The 21947-nt window shown below is 63.9% G+C and overlaps 10 protein-coding genes across 10 annotated transcripts; 5 read left to right on the top strand and 5 right to left on the bottom strand.

Moving 5' to 3' along the window:
* Positions 1–1549: 1549 nt before the first annotated feature.
* Positions 1550–2552, bottom strand: Q8F55_004706 (uncharacterized protein; the record flags this gene model as incomplete). Its single annotated transcript, XM_069353213.1, has 4 exons — positions 1550–2168; positions 2201–2288; positions 2320–2384; positions 2416–2552. 4 exons carry the CDS (start codon positions 2550–2552, stop codon positions 1550–1552), a joined length of 909 nt encoding a protein of 302 aa, XP_069210631.1.
* Positions 2553–3302: 750 nt separating this feature from the next.
* Q8F55_004705 (uncharacterized protein) lies at positions 3303–4992 on the bottom strand (the record flags this gene model as incomplete). The annotated part of the gene is made up of 5 exons (XM_069353212.1): positions 3303–3682; positions 3717–4200; positions 4235–4484; positions 4517–4783; positions 4862–4992. The coding sequence occupies 5 exons, from the start codon at positions 4990–4992 to the stop codon at positions 3303–3305; spliced, it is 1512 nt and encodes a 503-aa protein (XP_069210630.1).
* Positions 4993–5395: 403 nt separating this feature from the next.
* Positions 5396–6763, bottom strand: Q8F55_004704 (uncharacterized protein; the record flags this gene model as incomplete). Its single annotated transcript, XM_069353211.1, has 1 exon — positions 5396–6763. One exon carries the CDS (start codon positions 6761–6763, stop codon positions 5396–5398), a length of 1368 nt encoding a protein of 455 aa, XP_069210629.1.
* Positions 6764–7061: 298 nt separating this feature from the next.
* Q8F55_004703 (uncharacterized protein) lies at positions 7062–9137 on the bottom strand (the record flags this gene model as incomplete). Its single annotated transcript, XM_069353210.1, has 1 exon — positions 7062–9137. The coding sequence occupies one exon, from the start codon at positions 9135–9137 to the stop codon at positions 7062–7064; it is 2076 nt and encodes a 691-aa protein (XP_069210628.1).
* Positions 9138–9987: 850 nt separating this feature from the next.
* Positions 9988–11181, top strand: Q8F55_004702 (uncharacterized protein; the record flags this gene model as incomplete). The annotated part of the gene is made up of 1 exon (XM_069353209.1): positions 9988–11181. The coding sequence occupies one exon, from the start codon at positions 9988–9990 to the stop codon at positions 11179–11181; it is 1194 nt and encodes a 397-aa protein (XP_069210627.1).
* Positions 11182–11564: 383 nt separating this feature from the next.
* Q8F55_004701 (uncharacterized protein) lies at positions 11565–13469 on the top strand (the record flags this gene model as incomplete). Its single annotated transcript, XM_069353208.1, has 1 exon — positions 11565–13469. One exon carries the CDS (start codon positions 11565–11567, stop codon positions 13467–13469), a length of 1905 nt encoding a protein of 634 aa, XP_069210626.1.
* Positions 13470–14427: 958 nt separating this feature from the next.
* Q8F55_004700 (uncharacterized protein) lies at positions 14428–15754 on the top strand (the record flags this gene model as incomplete). The annotated part of the gene is made up of 3 exons (XM_069353207.1): positions 14428–14780; positions 14817–14942; positions 14977–15754. The coding sequence occupies 3 exons, from the start codon at positions 14428–14430 to the stop codon at positions 15752–15754; spliced, it is 1257 nt and encodes a 418-aa protein (XP_069210625.1).
* A 350-nt stretch (positions 15755–16104) lies between these two features.
* On the top strand, positions 16105–18634 carry Q8F55_004699 (uncharacterized protein; the record flags this gene model as incomplete). Its single annotated transcript, XM_069353206.1, has 13 exons — positions 16105–16189; positions 16228–16245; positions 16280–16361; positions 16394–16838; positions 16871–17050; positions 17083–17206; positions 17241–17414; positions 17450–17553; positions 17592–17695; positions 17728–17815; positions 17849–18070; positions 18103–18247; positions 18282–18634. The coding sequence occupies 13 exons, from the start codon at positions 16105–16107 to the stop codon at positions 18632–18634; spliced, it is 2124 nt and encodes a 707-aa protein (XP_069210624.1).
* Positions 18635–18688: 54 nt separating this feature from the next.
* Positions 18689–20080, bottom strand: Q8F55_004698 (uncharacterized protein; the record flags this gene model as incomplete). The annotated part of the gene is made up of 3 exons (XM_069353205.1): positions 18689–19684; positions 19718–19926; positions 19963–20080. The coding sequence occupies 3 exons, from the start codon at positions 20078–20080 to the stop codon at positions 18689–18691; spliced, it is 1323 nt and encodes a 440-aa protein (XP_069210623.1).
* Positions 20081–20659: 579 nt separating this feature from the next.
* On the top strand, positions 20660–21712 carry Q8F55_004697 (uncharacterized protein; the record flags this gene model as incomplete). The annotated part of the gene is made up of 1 exon (XM_069353204.1): positions 20660–21712. The coding sequence occupies one exon, from the start codon at positions 20660–20662 to the stop codon at positions 21710–21712; it is 1053 nt and encodes a 350-aa protein (XP_069210622.1).
* Between the last annotated feature and the right edge of the window lie 235 nt (positions 21713–21947).

Genomic DNA, 21947 nt, shown 5'->3' with positions numbered 1-21947 from the left:
CTAACCCCCTAACCCCCTAACCCCCTAACCCCCTAACCCCCACACCCCCTAACCCCCTAACCCCCTGACCCCCTAACATCATCTCACCACTAACCCTCTAAGCACCTAACCCCTCGCCTCCCCTAACACCTCCCCCTGACCCCCTAACCCCCTAACCCCCTAACCCCCTAACCCCCTAACCCCCTAACCCCCTAACCCCCTAACCCCCTAACCCCCTAACCCCCTAACCCCCTAACCCCCTAACCCCCTAACCCCCTAACCCCCTAAACCCCCTAACCCCCAAAGCGGATGGTAGCTCTTCTCGCCGGCTACAGACGTTGGAGAGGCATCAGCCCTCGTGCCATTACGGTCTTTGGATTCGCCCGCCGCGTCACTTTCTATGGATGGCTGGGAACAGCCCTCGTCTCACTCGTGGACATGGCGAAACGCGTCGATGCAGTGTCGGGCGCCGCCTTGTTCCCAAACGTACGGCAACTCTCCATTCGGGACGTTCCCTGGAATGTGATGAACCGGCGGACATGTCGCGATGACATCCCTTACCCCCCCCCTTCAGCTGGCGCGGCTGTGGTCTTCGACTGTCTCGATGTGTGCATCGTGCAGGGAAGAGCGATACTGCTGCCGGATCTGCCTGTCAGGCAGTTGCAGCATGTGTGCTTTCACTTTCAGAGCCCTTTCGACGTTCTGCGATATGGAATCTCATCAGCCCCGTGGGACCGGCTCGACATCTTCTCCCAGCGCCCATTCGACGAGCGGCGCTATTGGCAAACGCTGGGGCCGGGGGGGACGGTGTCAATCCTATTCAACACTGCAGTCACACCCAAAGATAGCTCGCCGACGCAGACAGAGGAGACCATCGACATTATCAAACTGCAATGGTTTGACGAAGAGGACATGGATGAGTGCCCACGGTGCTCAGTCTGCGGTGAGAGTCGGCAGCTGGCCGGAATCTGACGTGCTGCAGGCAAACGATGGTACGTCGGACATGGCGGCGATGGGCCCTTTCCCCCAATACCCAAGGAGCAACTCCAATGGATGGCGCACTCAGCTTGGCGGTTCCACAAGGGGATGGGGGACATTCCAGACCTGCCAGACCACCCAGGTCTGCCCAAGAAGAGGGTGTGGGCGCGCCGAGTGGACAAGTTTCTGTGGTATGTCCCTCGGCGTGTCAGCTACGCGTTCTCAAAGGTAGTGCCCGCGTAGGGGTAACGCATGTAAACATGTCGGAGCGTGGTTGCCAGGAGGGGTCCGCGAGGAACGCGTCGAAGCGAGCAGGTGGAGGGACCGCTGCCGTAACCCCTGGGGTAGCCCCGTCGCCATATTACATGTTCAACCGAGCGAGGGATCTCCTGGAGGCACCAAGACGCGTCCGGCGGGTCAGAGGGGGATGGGCACGGGTGGGACAGTGTGGGTCTGGCGCCGGCAGCACCCCTAATGGCCCCTCAGCGGCAGACATGCCCTCGCGACGAACGAGAGTCTGACTTGCGCGGAGTGGCCGTGGTCCGGATCCCAACTACTCGGCAGCCTCCTCAACACTACCACGTTGCACCCGCTACAGGCTAAAGAACTTGTCCAGCCGCGTCCAGAGCTCCTCGGGCACCTCCTCGGCGATGTAGTGCCCGCTGCTGGTCGGCCCGCCCGACACCTCGACCCCGGCGTCGCACTGCTCCCGCCAGATGCCCACCGGGTCGTCGTACCGGTTGATCACACCCCGCGCGCCCCACAGCACCAGGAGGGCTTCCAGCTTGAGCCTATCGCCCGCCTCGCGCGACGCCCGGTCGTGCTCCAGGTCGATGGTAGCGGCCGCGCGGTAGTCCTCGCACGCAGCGTGCGTCCCCTCGGGCGTAAAGTACGGCGTCTTGTACTCCTTGTCGTCCTCTGCTGTCCACTGGATGCCAAAGTGCGACCGCCCGCTGAGCATGTCCCAGAACCGCTCCGGGTCGGCCATCATGACCGTCTCGGGGCCGGGAGCCGGCTGCGGGAGGAAGAACCAGTGCCAGTAGGCGAGGGCAAAGGCCATGTCGGTGTGCTCGTACATGTAGAGGGTGGGCGCAATGTCGAGCACGACGAGGCGGCGGACGCTGGCCGGGTGGTCGACGCCGAGCCGGTGCGCGACGCGAGCCCCGCGGTCATGCGACAGGACGTCGAAGCGGTCAAAGCCGTAGTGCTTCCTAGCTGTCAGCGAGGCCAAAACCCCGCTTACATCACCTGGATCATGTCATTCGCCATCTCGCGCTTCGAGTACTCGACGTGCGTGTCCGACCCGCGCGGCTTGGACGACGCGCCGTAGCCTGTGGTCAGCGGGCACGGCGCCGCACCCACCTCGGAGGTCGGCACAGACGACGGTAAAGTGCTCGGCGAGCCTGGGCGCGACGAAGCGCCAGATGCTGGGGTCAGCGACGCCCACACCGCACCCACTGGCTCGTCTGCGGGTGGCCGTGGAGGAGGAGCAGGCCGGGTCCGGAGCCGGCCGAGCGCGTCGCGATGTCGACGGTGCCGACGACGGGGCTCTGGACGCTGACGGCCTGGCGCTGGAACGATGCAAAGTCGACCATGGTGGGGGTGCTGGGGATGACGTTTGTCAGCCGGGGTTTATCTACCCCAGACGCCACGGCCCTTGGCGGTTCATTGCCGACACCGGCCTCCGGCAACGCTCGGCAGGGCGGAGGACTGCCGGGTGCAGCTTTCCGGCAACTCTGCGAGCGCTGTCAGGCCGATGTGTCAAGCGTCAGCGTCAACCCTCCGTGCCCCCACCGATGCCGTCTCGCGCCGTGGTGCACGCCAGACCACCATGACGCGACCGGGACTGCTCCCCGGCGAGTCCGACTCGACAGAGTGCAACACGGCGCCATCGCGCCGACGTCCTCGCCCGCCTCGAGCAGCACCGCGCGTCGGCCTCGACCGATCCACCCTCGGCTGACATGCAAGGCCCGCCAGACGACACTGCGCGAGGGCCTCAAGCACCGCCTAGACACCGAGGGAGTCCACGCTGGGCTCGCTCCCTCGACGACCTCGACACCCTGGCAGCGCCCTGCTCTCCGGCCGCGGCCGGTCCCCCACCCACGACCTCGCCCTCCTCGAGACCACCATCCACGCCGTCCTCCGGATCAACTCGACGACCACTGGCAGCAGCACGCCATCCAGTGGTTCCTGCGCCGTCCGGTGGTCTTTGCAGCAGGAGCAAGTCATTAAGGCAGGGTACGGCGGACACGGCCCACGCCGGCCTACGACCGTGGCCGCTACATCCCTGCTATGAGCTATGGAAAGACGTGCGTTGCGTCGACGTCGCGAGCATACCCACCACATCACGCTGCCTTGGCCGCGGCCAGCCGCTCCTCGACATCCAGCGGGCCGTTGAAATTCTCCCTGCCGTCGACCACCCACGCCACCGCGCACATCACCAGCACGATGATGAACACAACCACCGCATAGTTCATGTTCTCGGCGGTGACCGGGAGGAACGGCGGGAAGAGAAAGACCGTCGAGGTGATGGCGAGGAACACGAGCGAGACGATGTGGACGGGCCGCCGCCAGCGCCCCAGCGACCACCCCCGGCTCGGCGCGTGGTCGGCAAACGCCGCGTCGCCGCGGAGCAGCAGCAGCACAATCGGCACGGCGTAGGACAGCTGGAGGAAGAAGATGGCCGAGGACATGATGGCGTTGAGCGCGACAGTCGAGCCGAGGTCTGCGGCGTCAGCGTAGCTGCGACCGGCACTCACAGATCAGGCAGAACAGCACCACCCACGCGGTGACAAAGTTGATGCTGCTGAACGGCACGTTCAGCTTCGGGTTGATGGGCGCGATGAACCGCGACACCTGGGCGAGGCCGCGGTCGCGCGCAAACGACATGACCATGCGGGACGAGATGGTCAGCACCGACTGGGTGCAGAATGCCATAGCCAGGGTGTTGATAAACATGAGCCCGGTGGCCACGACCGGATTGGCGGTCGACTGGTTGTAGATCTCGAGCACGGGGCCGAGCGGGCTGGCAATAACCGCGGCCCAGTCGCGCATGCAGAACAGCAGCACGAGCATGAACGGCCACGCCGTCACACCCCCGGTGATCGGGGCCAGGACCATGATCTTGGGCGCGTTGCGCGCCGGCTGCGGCATCTCCTCGACGAGATGGGTCACGGCGTCAAACGACGACGTCGTGAGCGTCGACTGCAGCATGCCTAGCAGAAACGCAATGTAGTTGGGCCACTGGGCGTCAGCACGGCACCGCGGCCCCACCCACCCCAGTGTTGTTGGTAAACGTCGTGAAGACGGCCTTGGGCGGCTGGTAGTGGCCCCGGGAGGAGAACAGCAGGGCCGCCATGATGACCACCATGCCGACGATCGACCAGATGCCGGAGAAGTGGTCGATGCCGGGGAGAGCGCGAACAAAGAACGCGTTGAGCACGTAGGCGATGAGGACAAACACAAGGATGAGGGTAAACTCTTGCCAGCGGGACGGGCCCGCCATGTCCGACCACATCACAAACATGCTGCTGTCAGAGCTTCCCATCGTCGCACCCACCCCATGCACAGGTTCTCTGTGAGCGCCGCGGCGGCCGCGAACAGCGTGACCCAGCCGGCACACGACAGCCAGCCGACGAGAAACGACAGCCCATTGCGCATGCTCTTCGGCGCGAGCATGTACGTCCAGTCGTACTGCCCCCCGGCCATGGGCAGGACATGGCAGATCTCGGCGAGCGACGCCGCGACAAACGTCTGGCCGACGACGCTAATGATGAGGCCGTACAGCATGACGACTGGGCCGCCAGACTCGAGCCCGACGGGCAGGCTGGGGTGAGCTCGGCACTGCCAAAGGACCTACGCCGCAGACCTGGCCGTCAGCGCCCGAACAGGACCGCGCGCTTACATCGCCGTCCATGTGTTGAGGAGCGTAAAGGCGAGGCCGAGGGCGGCGATGAAGGAAAAGTTGCGCTCGAGCGCCGGCTCGGCGCCAGCGTGCGCCGCGTCGCGCTCCAGCAGCGGCTGTCGTTCGGACATGAAACGAGGCGGTGAGTGCAATGTCGAGGTGCGCGTCCCGTTGATAACAGTTGGAGCGGGACAACCCCCGTGACCACCGGAACGGGTAAACAAGCCGCCTGAACACGCGCCTGCTTTCCATCCGAGACAACGGCTTGTGCACCGAGGTGAGCGCGACGGATCGGGAGCGTGGACACCGTGCTGCGGCATCATTGCTCCGCCAGCAGCAGGAAAGCCAACAACCCCGCCGCCTCCGAAGCCTCCGGCGACGCCCCCACCGCCCCCGCCACCGCCGTCTCCGCCGCCGCCGCCGAGCGGCGACCCGGACACCGTACGAAGCATCTTCGGTGCGAACCCCCCATGCATAGTCGCAGCCGCCGTCGCCACCGATCAAGCTCCAGCTGCTCGTCGCCACAACACTGCGCTACAACTCCAACCCGCCCCTCTCCGTGACCTCCTTGACTGCCTCGAGCACAGCCTCGGGTTGCTCAAACGTGACCCACGACTTGAAAGCTGGGGACCACTTGCCCTTCAAAGGGACGTACGCCGGGTTGCCACCCATGTTGATGTCGCCTGTTTTCGACGGGAACGCTGGCGTAGAGTGGATGAGGGACATGGCAGCCTCCTCGCCCTGTCGGTGGAGCGCCCGCGACCATGCGCTCTGCTGCTGCATCGCGGCCATCGTCGAGTAGCCCACGAGGTCGGGCAGCCAAGTGACGTCGACCTCGGCGTCCTCGATGCCCTGGTAATTGATGTACTTGATGAGCACGCGAGACGGGTAATCAACGCTTCGTTCGCCACGCATCGTGGAATGCAGCGGGCCGAGATACTCTCGGAAGCTGCGCTTATCGTCGGGCGGATTTGGGCCGCCCGCCGCCAGCACGGTCGAAAGCATCTGGCCCTCTTCGCCGCCCTCTTGGCTGACCATGGTGTAGATCCAGATGCCCCGCGCCTCGGGCACAAGCGACTTGAAGCGACCAAAGATGGGGCGCACAAACTGAGGGAGGATCGCGTTGAACCTCGCGGTCCACAGGAGGACTGGGACGATGCGGGAGAGCATCTGCTCGTTGGTGGGGGTGCGGCGCTTGGCAACGTCGAGCATGAGCGGCATGTGGGTCGTGAGGCGGATCTCGTCTCCGTTTCCATTCTTGAACTGGTCGATAAATCTGTCGGCGGCAGCAACGCCCTGCGTCTGAAGCAGTCGCAGCCACTCTGCACTCCCGGCCGCAGCCGTCCACGTCGGGAAGCCGGCCTGAACTAGAGTCCACGAAAAGTTGCCGACGAGGTTCTTGTCCTCGGTAGGCTGGTCCTCCTTGTCGGGCGTGTAGCTGAGCACCACCCGCACCGGGCGATCCACCCCGAGCTCGCCATTGGACACGCAGAGCTTGTCCCAGATGTCCTTGATCGTGGTGACGGGGAAGGCCTCGCCAGCTTGCTCGGGCACCCTGGAAAACGTGCCGTCCGGGTTGTGGAAGATGATGAGCACTTGGCGGTCCCTCGGGTCGTCGACAAAGTAGACCAGGAACTGGCGGATCGGGTTGGTGAGGCTCCACAGGGACATTTCATATGTCAGGTTGAAGATTGCGCGGCGAAAGGCGGCGTGGTAGGCACTCAGAGCGTCGTCGGTGGGGTGCCGAGTGACCAGGCCGCTGGCCTGCGGGGCAGCGGGCGGCGCAGGCGGCGGCGCAGGCGGCTGGCCGACAAGCTGTTGCATGGGAGGTTGGGTCGGCGGTTGAGCCGGCGCCTGGCCAGTGGACTCGTCCTTGCGCGGCGTGGATGGTGCGCAGCCCATGGTGAGGAGGTGGGGATGCGACCTCGGCACCAGCTCGAGCTGGCTTACTTACATAGCGCACACAGCGTCGAGCTTGTTCAACCGTCGCCATACGTCAGTTGCAGTCACGCGGCAGACGGCGAGAGTAAGAATGCGGACAGCGGGCAGGGCAGGCCGTTGGAGTCATACCTCGGCATCGAGTTTCATCGCCTCGGCAGGCCCGGCCACACCACTCGACCCACTATTCCGACCATTCGGCCGGTGATTACAACCAACTCGGCCACTTCCCCCGCCTGCACATCCATACACATCATACAACCTACTGCGCCTGGGCCGCTCCGGCCGCTACATACGCCTTGAACGATGGCGACCACTGACAATCACCCGTGGCCAACTTCTCCGGGTCGCCAGCGACGCTGATATCGCCGGTTCTCGACAGGCTGGTCGGCGTCGAGTGAATGAGAAGCCTGGCTTCCTCCTCGCCACGGTTCTGCATGGCCAGGCGCCACTGCTCCATGTTGGAGACGGCGGCCTGGTGCGAATCGCCAGAGAGGTGGGAGAACCAGGTCATGTCGACCTCGACGCGCTCTCCCTCGGGCAACTTTGGCATGTACTTGATCACCACGCGCGACGGGACGTCGACGCCATGCACACCCTCGGTCGCCATGCTGTATCCCTTGTGACAGTCGCTAAAGTCGGGCAAGCTCTGAGGGTTTCTGCCCCCATCCGAAGCAATGACTGTCGAAACGAGAGCGTCGTCGATGTGGGCAAAGTAGATCCAAATTGCTGTGGCTTCGGGCACGGCGGTGAGGAAACGAGCAAACATGGCGTACAGAACCGCTGGCAGAGTCGCGAGGAACAACCGTTCGATTATGATGACGAAGCGGGCGCGTTCGGTCGTCGCAGGGGGACCAGCAGGCCACGCTATTGACGCCTCGGTCCCCAAGGTCCACGACTGCATCGCTGGCGAAAACTTGCTCGACACAGCATACGTGGCCGGGTCTCCACTCATCCAGATGTCGCCGAGAGTCTCGCGAGCCGTGGGTGTAGAGTGGATAAAAGCCATGGCCTCGAGCTCGCCCACACGGTCAATGAGGCCCTGCCATCCAAAAGCGTTGTACGCGGCGTATTGGAGCGAGTCACCAGCGACCTCGGGCATCCAGGTCATGACAACATCGACGCGCTCCCCGTCCGGACCCCTTGGCGAGTACTTGATGACCACACGAGACGGGTGGTCGACACCTCGGACACCGCGCAACAGGTCGAAAAGAGGGTCGCAATAGGTGTCAAAAATGGCCCCAGAATTGTCCGGAGTCGAGCCGCCATGTGCCGTCCTGACGAGGAAAACAAACTTGCGGATGCCGTCGACGTCGACGGCAACGGCATGGATCCATATCGCCATCACGTCGGGAACAAGTGACCTGAATTGGCCCCAGATGGAGCGCACCAGCCCGGGTAGCGTGCGTCCGAAAGCCTGTTCAAAGGCCAGAACTCGGCTGGCGCGTCGAGTCGCCTCGTCAACGTTGTGCAACGTGACGATTCCGCCCTCGAACGTTACTGCACCGGCACCGTTGCCGACGGCAGCGGCGTCTAAAACCCTCTCGTCGGGGTTTCGGATGGTGGCCTTGCCCCCCGGCATCGTAGTCATCTCGATCTTGGCCGCTGCTCTGTCGCCCTTGAGTTGCCCCTCGGTCCCTCTGATCCACGCTTGCAACCATGGCGAGTGCTGAGACGACGAAGTGGACAGCGTCGCCGGGTCCCCAGCGATGTGGATATCGCCTGTTCTGGACCGCGACGTCGATGTAGAGTGGACAGAGTACATGGCCTTGTCCTCGTCGGCGTGTTTTATTGCGGTAACCCAAGGCTTGACCTTGTCGAGCACGTCCTCGGCCGTGTCGCCGGCGAGTTTGGGCAGCCAGGTCATGTCGACTTGAACCCGCTCCCCATCGGCATGCCTTGGCATATACCTGATGATGACGCGCGATGGGTTTTCGACGCCGCGTATACCTTGCATCAGGCCCACAAGAGGGTCGCAATAGTCGATGGGGTCCGGGTTGCTGGCGGGGTGGTTGCCGCAACCCGGTGCAGCAAGCATCCTTATTGCCATCCCTTGGCCGTCTTGTCGGGCGATCGCGGCGTATATCCACACCTCGGTGGCGTTGGGCATAAGTGCACTGTAGCTAGCCCACGTGGAGCGCACGACGCCGGGCAGAAGGCGCAAGAAGGCGCTTTCGAACATGACGACTGCAGCGGCGCGTCGTATTTCGTCGTTGGGGTTGTTGAAGACGACCATTCCATCCTTGAGCGTCCAGTCGTCCCAGGGTGACGCGGAGGACGGAGGGGCCTTGGCCGTCAATTGCTCGTCCTTGAGCGGCGTGGAGGACGTGCAGCCCATGGTGTGGGGATGGTGGCGAAGACACGGTGTGCAAGTGCAAAGACTTGTAGCTGGGGACAACCATCTTGGGCCCCCGGAGACGTCAATTACGACCAGCTAGAGGGGGCAGTGCGCGGCGGGCATTATGCCCGTTGCTTGTCCGTTGCGTACTACGCCCGCGGCAGTTACATAACGACTCCGGATGTGCGGCAGGATGGCGGCACATCGATTTGGGTTGACAGGGGCTGGAATGACTGACTTTGGGGAATAGTGGGTCGGCACTGGCGCGGGGGTGCTCCAGGCGATGAAACGCGGCCAGAGTGTGCGACGACTCTGGTCATCCAACCTAGATGCCAAGCCGCTCGCGACTCTGGTGGATTCATTGACATAGCCATAAGGCAACAGGCGACTCTTTCACCATCTCCTCCTGTCATGTAGCTTGATCAACCCCCGCCATGGGCTGCACTTCGTCCACGCCACTCAAGGACCAGCCGCCGATGCGGCAGGTGGACCAACTGCTAACGTTGCCGCCAAGGCAAGAGCTCAAGCCGCCGCCGACGCAGAACAAACCTCCCACGCCGCTTGAGAAGCCCACCGACGAGGCCCACTGCGAGTGACATGCCTTCAGCGAGCATCAGCTATGACGTCGTGGCGACTCTGTTTGTGTCGGAATCGGTGGGCCCTGTCCGAGTGGGCTCGGGGCGATGAAACGCGGAGGCGGTCAAGTCGAGCGATTGACTATCGGGCTGCCGTGCCCGATCGCCGCCTTGTTTTGACTGGATGGCCGCGGGGAGCTGTCATCACGGCCATGTACATTAAGGAGCCGCTGGCAGTAATGTTACCAACTTCCCCCCCCCCCACCCCACGCGTCATGAGCGACAGCGACAGGCCTCCCGCCGACGCCATGGCCCGCTTCCATGGCTCGTTCTACGCCTTCCTGTCGGAAATCCTGGCGCGCGCGACCCAATACGCCAGAGACCGCCCCACCCGCCTGATATACCTCGTCGACGACGGCGTGGACCTCCAAGTGCTCATCGTCTGCCAGCACGACGGCGGCAAGTACCTGACCTTTTCCGACTGCAGCAAGTGTCGCCAAGGCCACCTCGATGAGCGCTTCGTCAAGGCCCTGTGGACCAAGCTGTGCGCCGCCAACGGCACGCTCGGTGTTGATCGACCGGCGCGCATGGTCATCACGTACGAGCCCGACAAAGCCGGCCAGCCGCCGGCAAAGAAACACAACGTCAAGAGCGACTTCTGCTGGACGCTGGAGCAGGCTGGGTTCCCCCCTCTCACTGCTGAAGCGGGCATGGATGAATGGCTTGACCTGTTACAAACCCCCGACCAAGGCCTGGACGCGGCAACCTTCTTCCTCGACCAATTCAAGCCGCGCTGGGGCGACTACCTCACGCTCCAGGACGCCGTCCGGCTCAACGACTACGGCGAAATCCAGACGTACGACTTGAGCAGTACCACGCCCAGTGCCCCCGACGATGCACTGCAGCGCGCCACGCGAGTCCGCCGTTTCCAAAGCGAGTTTATGGAGTCTTTCACTCTGACTATCAGCGAAATCTGGGGCGAGTTCCTTCGATTTGTTCCGGATGCCGACGCGATATGGATATACGCCGCCTTCACACACAACCAGCAGCTGCTCACGACGGTGATCGGGGCAGATGGCAGCGGTAGCCCCCCACAAGACAAGCGGCAGTTTCACGGCGCCTTCCGCCGTCCCTTTACAATGCCGCGAGGTGTCCGAGGCGTCGCCCACCCGGCACGCGTGGTCATCAAGTACCAGCCGAATGGAGAGGAGGCCGAGCACGTCGAAGTCGACATTACCTGGCGGCCAGACGACTCTGGGGACTCGGTCGACGACATGATCGACAGGCTGGTGGATTGGAACATGGCCATTGCCAACCTGCGCGAGGAGGAGGCCAGGTACCTGCTCCACTCGACGCCGACGTCCCGATCGCGGACGGGGGATATCAGGCTGGTCGGGGACCCGTGCAGGTTGACCGAGCGGGGGTTTGAGTGGTCGGACGCGTTCAAAGAGTACATTGTAAAGGGGTAGGCGGTGCGTGGACCGCCGGAGGCCTCGACGGGCTGGTGTTGTAAAGAGAGATGCCATAACATTGTGAACCCAATTGAGAGTGCGGCGAGAAGGCACCGGCGTCGCACATCTGGCTATCTGGGGTGGGGACCGGTGTATAGTGGGTCCGGCGGTGCTCCTCTATACTTAATTTAAAGGCGATGAAACTCGTCGTTCAGACACCCCGCCTCGTGACTAACGACGGGGTGATATGCCCGCTACGACTTCTTCCTCTCGCCATCCGCCGTAATCGTGATCCCATCTCCGAGTGACGGAGCGGAGCACGGCTGGCTGCATTCCGCCATCTTGCAGCTATGTAAGTGCTACTCGGTGTGCTCTTCGCCACCAACCGGAACCCCCCCATCATGGGCTGCACATCGTCCTCGCCGTTCAAAGAAACCGTGCCCACTCGGCGCGCCGCCGACCGCTGGCTCCAAATCTACGGGAATGCGGCCCTTGGGATCGAGCGCGGGCCGATAGAATGGACTCTGGGGCATCGCGATGTACACCAGTTCCTCTTGTATCTCATCGACACGGGCACGGAGAAACGGGTCGTCGTCGTCTTCCAACACACGGACGGCCGGTATTTCACTGCCGAGCAGTGGGCCGAGGCTGGCCTCCTGGCTTCCCACCTCTCCCTCGACCGCCTCAGCAACGAAGTGTTCACCGCGTGGGAGAACCTGTGCGCGTCCAGCGGCGTGCTCGGCGTCGACCGACCGGTGCGCGTCGTGATAGCCTGCACCCTCGGCCAGGAGCTAAAGGACAACAATATCGTCAAGACGTCGTGGACCTTGGAGCGGGCCGGGTTCCCCACGTTCAGTGCGGAGATGGGCATGTCCGTGTGGTTTCAAATGTTGCAGCAGCAGGGCCAAGCCGGCGCCGACCGCTTCCTCGCCCAGTTCACCAAGCCTGGAGACGAGCCAGAGATCAAGTCGAGTCTCAACCTCAACCTCAAGTCAGCAAAGGTCGTCGAGGGACCCGTCCAGGTCCAGCCGCAGACACAGCAGATTGGCGGCCCGGTCACTACGCAGCAGCCCACAGAGGAGCGCGAGCCCCGAGACCCCAACCTCGTGCCCATCAAGGAAGCTTTGGACCGCTTCATCTTGGCCATGGGCGGCGCCTTGCAGCAAATCATGGCCGAGCCAGTCTCATGGAGCATGGACCTTCCCATCCGCCAGTTCCTCATCTACCTTGTCGACGACGGAGCGGCACAGCAAGCGCTCATCGTCTTCAAGCACGACGCCGGCCAGTATTACACCTCGTCCGAGTGGGTCGCTTCTGGGCAAAAGGTGCACCCCGAGCTCGGGTCCGAGTCCCGCCTCGTCGGGACGGTCGCGGAAGGCTGGACCAAGCTGTGCTCCACGGCCGGAGTGCTCGGTATTGATCGACCCGTGCGCATGGTGATAAACTGCACGCCCGACAAGCCAGGCCAGCCTGCCACCGACAACAACAACATTATCAAGACGTCGTGGACTTTTGCGCGAGCTGGGTTCCCTGCCTTTACCGCGGCGGGAGGGATGGCCGAGTGGCTTCGACTGCTGAGGGCTCAAGGCGATGCTGGTGCAAACGAGTTCCTCAACCGGTGGACCGACCACCCTGACGACGAGCCAGAGTTCAAGTCTTCCATCAAGACTAGCCCCAATGAGCACATTGATCTCCAGGCATTCCCACGCGGCGCCCCCGTCGAAGCCTTCCGAAAGGCCTTCAACGCCATTCTACCGGGCTTTGTGCGCTCCATCTATGGTCAGCTCAGTGCACTTGTGCCCGACGTGGGTGAGATGTGGATCTACAACGTCGTCACCGACGGAAAACCGTGTATGTCGAAGGTTATTACGGGAGATGGCCGCTTTATCCAGACGCCCGAGGGCACAGAAGACATCTTCAAGCCTCATTATGCCCCGCTTCACAACATATTGCGGGGTGTGCGAACCGTCGACATGCCCTCGCGCGTGGTCATCAAGTACACACCGCCAACGACTTACCGCCCAGAGTTGGTCGAGGTGGACATGACGTGGTTGCCCAGCAACCGCGACGCGCTCGTCGAGGCCGTCGCCGACATGTTCGTCTGGCAGCAGTACATGGCCAAGGATGGCGAGGTCGTCGCCATGCACTACATCCACTCTGGCACCACGGGCAGGACGAGATATGGCGACCTCCGCTTCGTCGACTACGTAGACAAGTTGGACGATACGCCGTTGACCTTGTCGCCAGAGTTCCGTTCATACCTCAACGGGGAGGGGGAGGGGGTGGGTGGTTACATCGTCCCGTGAGATGCAGATGAGTTGGTTAGCATCGAGCGAGGAGAGGACGAGGGAGGAGAGGACGAGGGCCAAGGACTGGTTCGGTGGATGCGACTTGCATCGGGGAAGCTCGCGGTCAGAGATGCAATACGGTATGGCTCAGACATTGCTTTCAGTGGAATCGGCGACGCCAGTTTCCATGACACGACACGTCTTGGTCGGCTCCGCCGGGGTGATCCGCGGCGGGGAGGGGTCTGGAGAGGGTTGTAGGATGCCGGGGGATGTTGAAGGCTCCCTCGACAACTGCCAGCTCCCACCACTCCCCATGACGGAGACGACTGCTTTTCGGCCGCCGCCCGCCATCGGCTGCGCTGCCATTGACGACGCGTCGTGAGGGTCGCTGCACGGGACAGGCCCAGTCGCGTCGACCTCGTGCCGTTCCTCTGTCTCCGAGTGTTTGAGCAGCGGATACAACGCAGCGCCGCGTCGAGCATCCTTCTGGGATCCTGGTGCCTCGACAAGAGCCTCGACTCGTAGGCACTGTCACACCGCGCCGTTCCAGTTCCTCTCCCGCCCCATTGTTTGCATCAGCTGAATGGGCCAAACAAGTCGGGATGTCGCTGGTGACGTCAGGAACGACGCATGCACGAGAGCCGACGCGACGCGTCCAACCTCTTCTTTCGACCCATCCCTGAGACAATCTCTATCCACAAGACGCTGATCCCTGCACCACTTCATCCGACGGGCGGCCCCTGCCTGCGCCCACGACGATCCGGCGGCAGTTAGAGTTTGGGGTCGATGCGTTCGTTGTTTGATGAGGAACGATGTTTGTGAGGTACTGAATGGTCCTGGCGGCTACGATGCGCTAGGCATGCGCCCCAGATCGAGCTGCTGCTGTGCTTCCCGAAGCCGCCGCCGCAGTCAACACGAGCGATACCATTCTTAAGAGCTGCCTGCGTCGAGACAACTCCCCAAGCACACCACAAACATGATCGGCCAGGCTCTCCTCTTCGCTATCATCGCGCGCCAGGCGGCGGCCCAGGTCTACCCGACGTGGCCGATGGGCCCCACCAACCCTCCCGCGGCCGTCCTCGACACGCCCATCAACCAGAACTCGGACGCCCGCCTGCTCAGCCTCAACGCGATCGATGACTTTTGCCTGTTCGCGCCGCCCGAGCCCGACTCGACCATCGGCGACACCGAGGCCGTCGCCGTCGCCTGGTGCACCAAGGCGCGCAACAACGCCCGCGTCATCCCCGACGGCACCATCTCGGCCGCCCACCTCGTCAAGACGCCCATGTACTGGCAGATCCAGGGCTGGGGCGACTTTACCAAGCTCAAGTGGGTGGGCACGTCTGGCCGACACTAACCCCGCAGCATTCGCGATGGTGACCAGGGCGGTGAGCTCGACCCCCACGGTGCCGACGCCGTCGGCAACCCCATCGGCGGCAACGTGACCTCGAGCGCCAGCGGCACCGACACGTCGTACGAGGAGTGGATGAGGTGGGTGCGCCGAGTATGACCCCGCTGACCCCAGCTTCATGTCCTACAACGAGTTCTGCCTGCGTATCTGCATCAACGAGGGCCAGTGGACGGCCGGCCAGATGTGCGAGCACCAGCTCGACCTCATGGGCTGCCAGTGGGTCATGCCCGGCGACTACACCGACAACTCGTTCACCGAGTGCGACGGCGACGCGGCGTACCCGCCCGGCGTCTACCCCCAGGACGACGGCAGCTACTCGACCTTCCGCCAGCGCTACACAGGCTCGTACTGGGAGAACGGCGAGCTGCACTACTGGACCGTGGGCCAGACTGTCACGCCTGACGCGCCTGCTTCCATCCCCGCGACGTGGAACTGCAAGACGTTCTCGACCATTGCCAATGGTCTGAACGTGCCCGGTGCCGTCGGCGTCTCGACCTCGGCGCCGTCGAGCTCCTCGACCGCCGCGAGCTCGTCCGAGTCGTCGAGCGCGTCGTCGTCGGCCAGCTCGTCGGCCGAGTCGTCGTCGGCTGCCTCGTCGTCGGCGGCCTCGTCGGGGGCCTCGTCGGCTGCCTCGTCCAGCTCTGCCGAGTCCTCGTCCGCCGCCTCCACCGCCAGCCCCGGCTCGTCCGCCTCGGGATCGTCCTCGTCGCCAAGCAGCTCGGCCTCGCTGCCCTCGTCGACCGGCTCGGCGTCGGCATCGGTCACCTCGGGCTCTGCGTCCAGCGTCACGTCAGCCGGTACTGCCTCGCCCACCGGCACTGCCTCGCCCACTGGCGCTGCCAGCACCACCTCCAAGGTCTGCAAGCCCAAGTACCGCAAGCGCCGCCTGTAGATTGCCCTCGAGGCCTGTAGAACATGACGATTGATGAACGTTGCATGACACTGTTGTGGGGGACATCTGCCCACCTGCCGACGCCGCGGCGTGGTTGTTGACAACCGAGGCACGAGTTCCCGGGTAAACGGAGCGGCCGACGCCGCCGCCGCTGTCCAAACAGCTGCAACATCGACGTCAGCTGAGGCTTGCGACAGATCGTGCATGCGTCTCTTCGTGCAGATGGACATTCCGCAGGTCGCCCCACCACTACCCCGAGACCCGACGCCGTCGCATTCCGTCGGCTATTACATCCCCGATGCCCTGCTGGTGAGATCCTCGACTCGCAACCTCACTGTCGTCCATCCATCATGGAGTCCGAGCTACTAGGCGCAGGCCTCATGGCACCGCGGCAGCTCCGCAACTGCATGCCGTGCAAGAAGCGCAAGATCAAATGTGGGTGGGGGGAGCCGTGTGCCGACGCTGACCCCCAGGTGACCGCATGATACCCTGTGCGTCTTATCTGCCCTCGCCAGCTGACCCCAGGCGGCCCGTGCAGTCTCCGGCGCGACGGCAAGAACTGCACACCGGCAGTAGCCAACCTGGAGGATGTCGCCGACGTCACAGAGTAGGCTCCGGACCCGACCCCGCTGACTCCAGCGCCTACGTCTCGGTCTCCGACTTTCGGACGCTCGCGCGGCACGTCCAGGTCCTCCGCGATAAGGTCCGCGCGCTGGAGAATGCCGTGGGCGAGGGCAAGGCCGAGCCGGGCGACGGCACTCCGGTGCCAGACGAGACGTCACCCGTCACGTCGCGGCGGTACATGGGCGACGACGAGATGGTGTTTGCGCTGGAAGACTTTCAGATGAGCCACCGCGTCAACACGATGCGGAATCGGCAGCACGACGGCAAAGAGACGCCCGACGTGGCCACGCCGGCCCCGGGAGAGGCAGCCACGACGCACATCGCAAACGGCCACCCCCTCGCCTTTGTCATCCCCGCCGGCACCGACTACCTCGCCCAGGCCGTCGCCCTGCTCCCCGACCACAAGATCGGCGCGCGCCTCGTCCAGGAGTACTTTGACAAGGTCGAGTGGCTCCAGAGGGTAAGCAGTGACACCGGTCACGCTGATGCCAGTGCCTCCACTACCCCACGTTCATGCGCGAGTGCCGCGAGTTCTGGGCGCGGGGATCGACGTCGCCAGACTTTGTCGCGACCTACGCCATGGTCCTCTGCCTCGGGCTGTCGACCAGCAGCGAGTCGTTCGGCCCGTTCAACTCGATGGCGCTGGCCGAGCAGCTGTACCACCTGGCCGAGGTGAGCCGCGGGTCTGGCGACGCTGACCCCAGGGCGTCATGATGTGCTCGCGCTTCCTGCACCGCCAGACGTTCGAGTCGCTGCAGGCGATATCGCTCATGACAATCTACGGCTACGGCATGGAGGATGGCGCGGACGCGACGTGGGCTCTGTGCGGTGCGTGCTCCGACCGGCCCCAGCTCACACCCAGGCTCGGCAATCAAGATTGCGCAGAATCTGGGGCTCAACCGCCTCGAGGCGGAAGAGGCAGGCAAGGTGTGGACGGCGCTGTGGGACACGCGGCTCCGGCGCGAGATCGGGCGCCGCGTGTGGTGGTGCTTTGTCTCGCTCGACTGGGCCCACGCCATAGCCCATGGGTCGTCTTGTAGGTGCTGCGTCTCGCGCGCGCTGACCCCGCAGACAGCGTGCACCCGTCGCAAAACCTCACGGCGCTCCCGGCCAACCTCGAGGACGACCAGCTCGAGGACCCCGCGGCCGTCCCGCACCCCCTCTCAGTCTACACCGTGCGCGCACCCCGCTGCTCTGCTGACCCCGGCCCCAGCCCATCAACATGCACATCTTCAAGTGCAAGTTTGTGACCCTCTACCGCGAGATCACCGACCACATGATGGCACACGCGACGCCGTCGTACGCCTTCATCCTCGCGTGAGTGCCCAGCCCGCGCCGTCTGACCCCAGGATGGACGACTCGATCATCGACCTCGCGCGCAGCCTGCCGCGGCACTTCCAAGACCCGATGCACCTCCCAGCGGACGCTGACCCGGCGGTGGGTGCTGCTCCGTCGCGCCGCTGACCCCAGGTCGTCACCGACTCGATCTTCCTGAGCATCACGGCCAACACCCGGCTTGTCCGCCTGCACCGCTACTTCTTCATCCGGGGGTACAGCGACGAGCGGTACACGCGATCGCGGGAGCGCTGCGTCGAGGCGGCACTGACGGTGCTCCGGCTGCTCGACCTCGCCACGACGCGGATGCCCAACCTGCTCAACTTTTGGATCGTCCTGTTCTACGCCTTCTCGGCGGTGAGTCCGGGCGTGTGCGAGGCTGACGGCAGGCTGTACCCGTGTGTATCGACCTCATGTTCGACCCGACCGAGGAGAAGCGGCAGTCGGTCCGGCGCATCATCGAGACGCTGCGGGAGAAGAGCACGACGCGGCCGGCGGCTCGGAACAGTGTCTTTGTGCTCGAGCGACTGCTGGGTGAGTCGGGGTCGCCGCTGAGCTGACAGCGCAGAAAAAGAAGACGAGTTCCGCGCAGCCGAACCGGAGCGCCCGGCCAAGCGCCGCAAGTCGAATGCGTCTGGGGGAGCGGGGAGCTCGCCGAGGCAGGCCCACCTCAAGCAGATTGTCAAGAGCATCCTCAACGCCGCGCCGTTCGGGACAGGCGGCTCGCCCGCCGCCTCCGCTCCGACCACCGCCGACGTCCAGCCGAGCCTCAGCACCGCCGACCTCCTGAATGACACCCCGGCTCCCGACCACGACCCGCTCGGCCTTACTGCCAGCGACTGGCCGGGCCTCCAGCTCGAGTGGCTCGACTCGCTCTGGACCCAGACCGACACGACGTGGCCGGAAATGCTCGATCGATAGGTACAGCCATGTTACTACATATCCCAGCTGCTCGTTCCCGCTCCTGACCCCCGCCTACTTATCCTCGACGGCAAAGAGATGACCATACGACTTGGCCTCCTTGGAAATATGCGCCTTCATGTCGTACTCGTTCATCTCGTTGACGGTAAGCTTGCCGTCCTTGGCTGCGAGCGCCGCCTCTGGCGCGGTCAGGCTGGTGAAGCCGATGCGCTCGTTGAGGTTCTCCGTCGCCCGCGCGCTCGCCGCCTGCACCCGCGTCGCGCGCGGCTTGCGGATGTGCTCGTAAAACTTGAGGCCGGCTTCCACGTTGTTGGTAAAGTCGTAGTCTTTGGAAAAGATGAGCCCCAGCGCAGCGGCGTCCTCAATCGCCGTGCACGCGCCCTGCGACTGGTGCGGCATCATGGGGTGCGCGGCGTCGCCCACGAGGCAGACCTTGCCGTTGTGCCAGGTCGGGTACGGCTGGTGGACGTACAGGCGCCAGGGCATGCGGTCGACCGAGTGCTTGATGAGGTCCTGGCACACGGGGTCGAGGCGCGAGTAGTCACCGGCCATGACGTCGGACACGGGCACCTCGGCAAAGACGAAGCCCTCCTGCGTGTGGTTGGTCATCTCGGTCGGCATGAAGCAGTAGAACGACACAATGTCGCCGCCAGAGCACGGGCTCATGACAATCTTGTAGTACCGGCTCAGCTCGCCCTTGGGGTAGCCACCCCAGAACTGGATGGCCGGGTCGACGGCGTCCTTCATGAGGTTGAGCTTGTCAATGTCGGTGCGGCGGACGTTGACGCGGTAGCACGTCTGGTTGGCCGACTTCATCTGGGGGATGACTCCGATCTCGCGGCGGACGACGGACCGGATGCCGTCGGCGCCGATGATCACATCGGCCTTGACCACATTGCCGTTCTCAAACGTCACCTCGCCCTTGTCGTAGTCGACCGACGAAGCGATGTGGTCGACGACAACGGTCGCCGGCTCGTCCTCGCCCTCGGCCGAGGTCGCCGCCTCGAGCAGCATCTCGTGCATGTCGACGCGGTGGAACATGTAGTAGGGCTGGGGTCAGCGCGGCCGGCCCTGGGTACCCACAATTCCCCAGTCCTGCTCGTAGTGGTCCAGGTCGTACTGGTTGAGAATCTTGCCCGTGTCCCAGTCGCGCATGACGAGCTTCATGAGCTCGACTGGCTTGCCGCGCTTGACGTCGACGCCCCACTCGCGCAGCCACTTGCCGCCGTTCGCCGCGCACGAGATGGACGCGCCGACCTCGACCTTGAAGTCGCGCCGCTCGTAGATTGACACTGGGAGGTTAGTGGGGGTTCGGCACGCATGCTCACCCTTGTGGCCTGCACGGCGCAGCGCCACCGCCGTCGCCATGCCGCCGAGGCCGCCACCGACAACCGCGACGTGAAGCTGCTTCCACCCGTTCGTCTTCGTGGCAAGGTCGTTGGTCATTGTGTGTGAGTCGTGTGCCGGTGGGTACAAGTCGTACAGGCGTATTTATCCTCTCGACGTATCCTCACATGACTATCACTTACGAGGCGACGAACTCTCCGCCGCCGCGGATCCGCGTATCGCAACAACAAGCCCTCGGGACCGCGTCGCCGCCGCCGCCGCCACTTGATACGCCTGCACCGGCAATGCCGCGGCAGTCGCGATCCTGCGATTCGGGAGACGCACCGGACCTCTCCTAGCCGGTAGCTGTGACGCTGCATGCGCCGCCACATGACGCCTATCTGAGCCCCGCGTAGGGGTCCCACAGATACCAGAGATACGACCCGATCCCGCGGCCCGTCCGCGGCAGTGCCGTGGCTCCGGTGTCCCCTTACCCCAGACGACGTCGCGGCCCCGGACGCCGTCGCCGCTGCGCCCCGAAGCTCCTATCACATGAACAAGTCCGTAGCCGCGGCGACTGTGCATCGTGTGACCGGCTCGGCCGCGGTATTAAGTCGTGTCGACGACGACGTGGTATAAGAAGCTGTCGGCCAATACCTGACGCCGTAGTTATCCACCCCCACCTTCAACTACACCACAATGCGCGGCAAAGTATCCCTCGAAGAAGCTTTTGAGCTCCCCCGCCTCTCGGCCCAGACCAAGCAGAAGGCCGAGCTCTACATCGCGCCGGCCAACCGCGAGCGCTACTTTGAGGAAATCCTCAACCCGTGCGGCAACCGTCTCCCGCTCAGCAACAAGCACGGCATCGGCTACACAATCTACTCGGTCTACTCGCCCGGCCCGCAGGGCTACACGGACCGTGCCGAGTGCGAGGCGTACGCGTCCGAGGTCAACGACTTTATCGCCAAGGAGATCAAGCCGCACGCCGACCGCATGGGCGCGTTCGCCGCGCTGAGCATGCACGACCCGCAGCAGGCGGCCGACGAGCTCCGCCGCTGCGTCAAGGAGTACGGCTTCCTCGGCGCGCTCGTCAACGACGCGCAGCACGCCGGCCCCGAGGGCGAGACGTACATCTTCTACGACCAGCCCGAGTGGGACGTCTTCTGGGCCACCTGCGTCGAGCTCGACGTGCCCTTCTACCTCCACCCGGAGCCGCCCGTCGGCTCGTACCTCAAGCAGCAGTACGAGGGCCGCAAGTACCTCATCGGCCCGCCGGTTTCGTTTGCCAACGGTGTCTCCCTCCACGTCCTCGGCATGATTGTCAACGGCGTTTTCGACCGCTTCCCCAAGCTCAAGGTGATTCTGGGCCATCTCGGCGAGCACATCCCCGGCGACTTTTGGCGCATCAACCACTGGTTCAACCACTGCTCGCGCCCGCTCGCCCAGTCCCGCGGCGACGTGTTTGCCAAGGAGCAGCTGCTGCACTACTTCAAGAACAACATTTGGTTGACGACCAGCGGCAACTTTAGCACGGCGACGCTCGGCTTCTGCGCCCAGCACGTCGGCGCCGACCGCATCCTCTTCTCGGTCGACTCGCCGTACGAGAAGATTGAGGAGGGCTGCGAGTGGTACGACAACGACAAGGACGCGATTGTCAAGGCGGTTGGCGGCGAGCAGGCGTACATCGACATTGGCCGCGACAACGCCAAGCGCCTGTTCAAGCTCGGCAAGTTTTACGACTCGGAGGCATGAGCGGGGCGAGGAGTTTGTAGCGAGAAGCAATGCACCAGTGAATGGCACGGTGTTGGGCATGACTGCGGTTATTCAAGGCGTCGAGGTGGTTGAAGGGTTGAGCTCGAACTGCGGAGGCGGCGGACATCCCACCGTCTCGCTCATAACACTAGGAATAAAATTAGGACGGCCGAGAGGGCATTTCAGCAAGAAAATGCGCGCGGCCTATACCGAGGACGTCAGAGAGATGGAGATA

The sequence above is a fragment of the Vanrija albida genome (genome assembly GCF_041260175.1).
Source record: "Vanrija albida strain AlHP1 chromosome Unknown contig_3, whole genome shotgun sequence".
Classification (NCBI taxonomy): Eukaryota; Fungi; Basidiomycota; class Tremellomycetes; order Trichosporonales; family Trichosporonaceae; genus Vanrija; species Vanrija albida.
The sequence above is the reverse complement of the archived record's forward strand: the minus strand, read 5'-3'. Positions and strand labels throughout refer to the sequence as shown.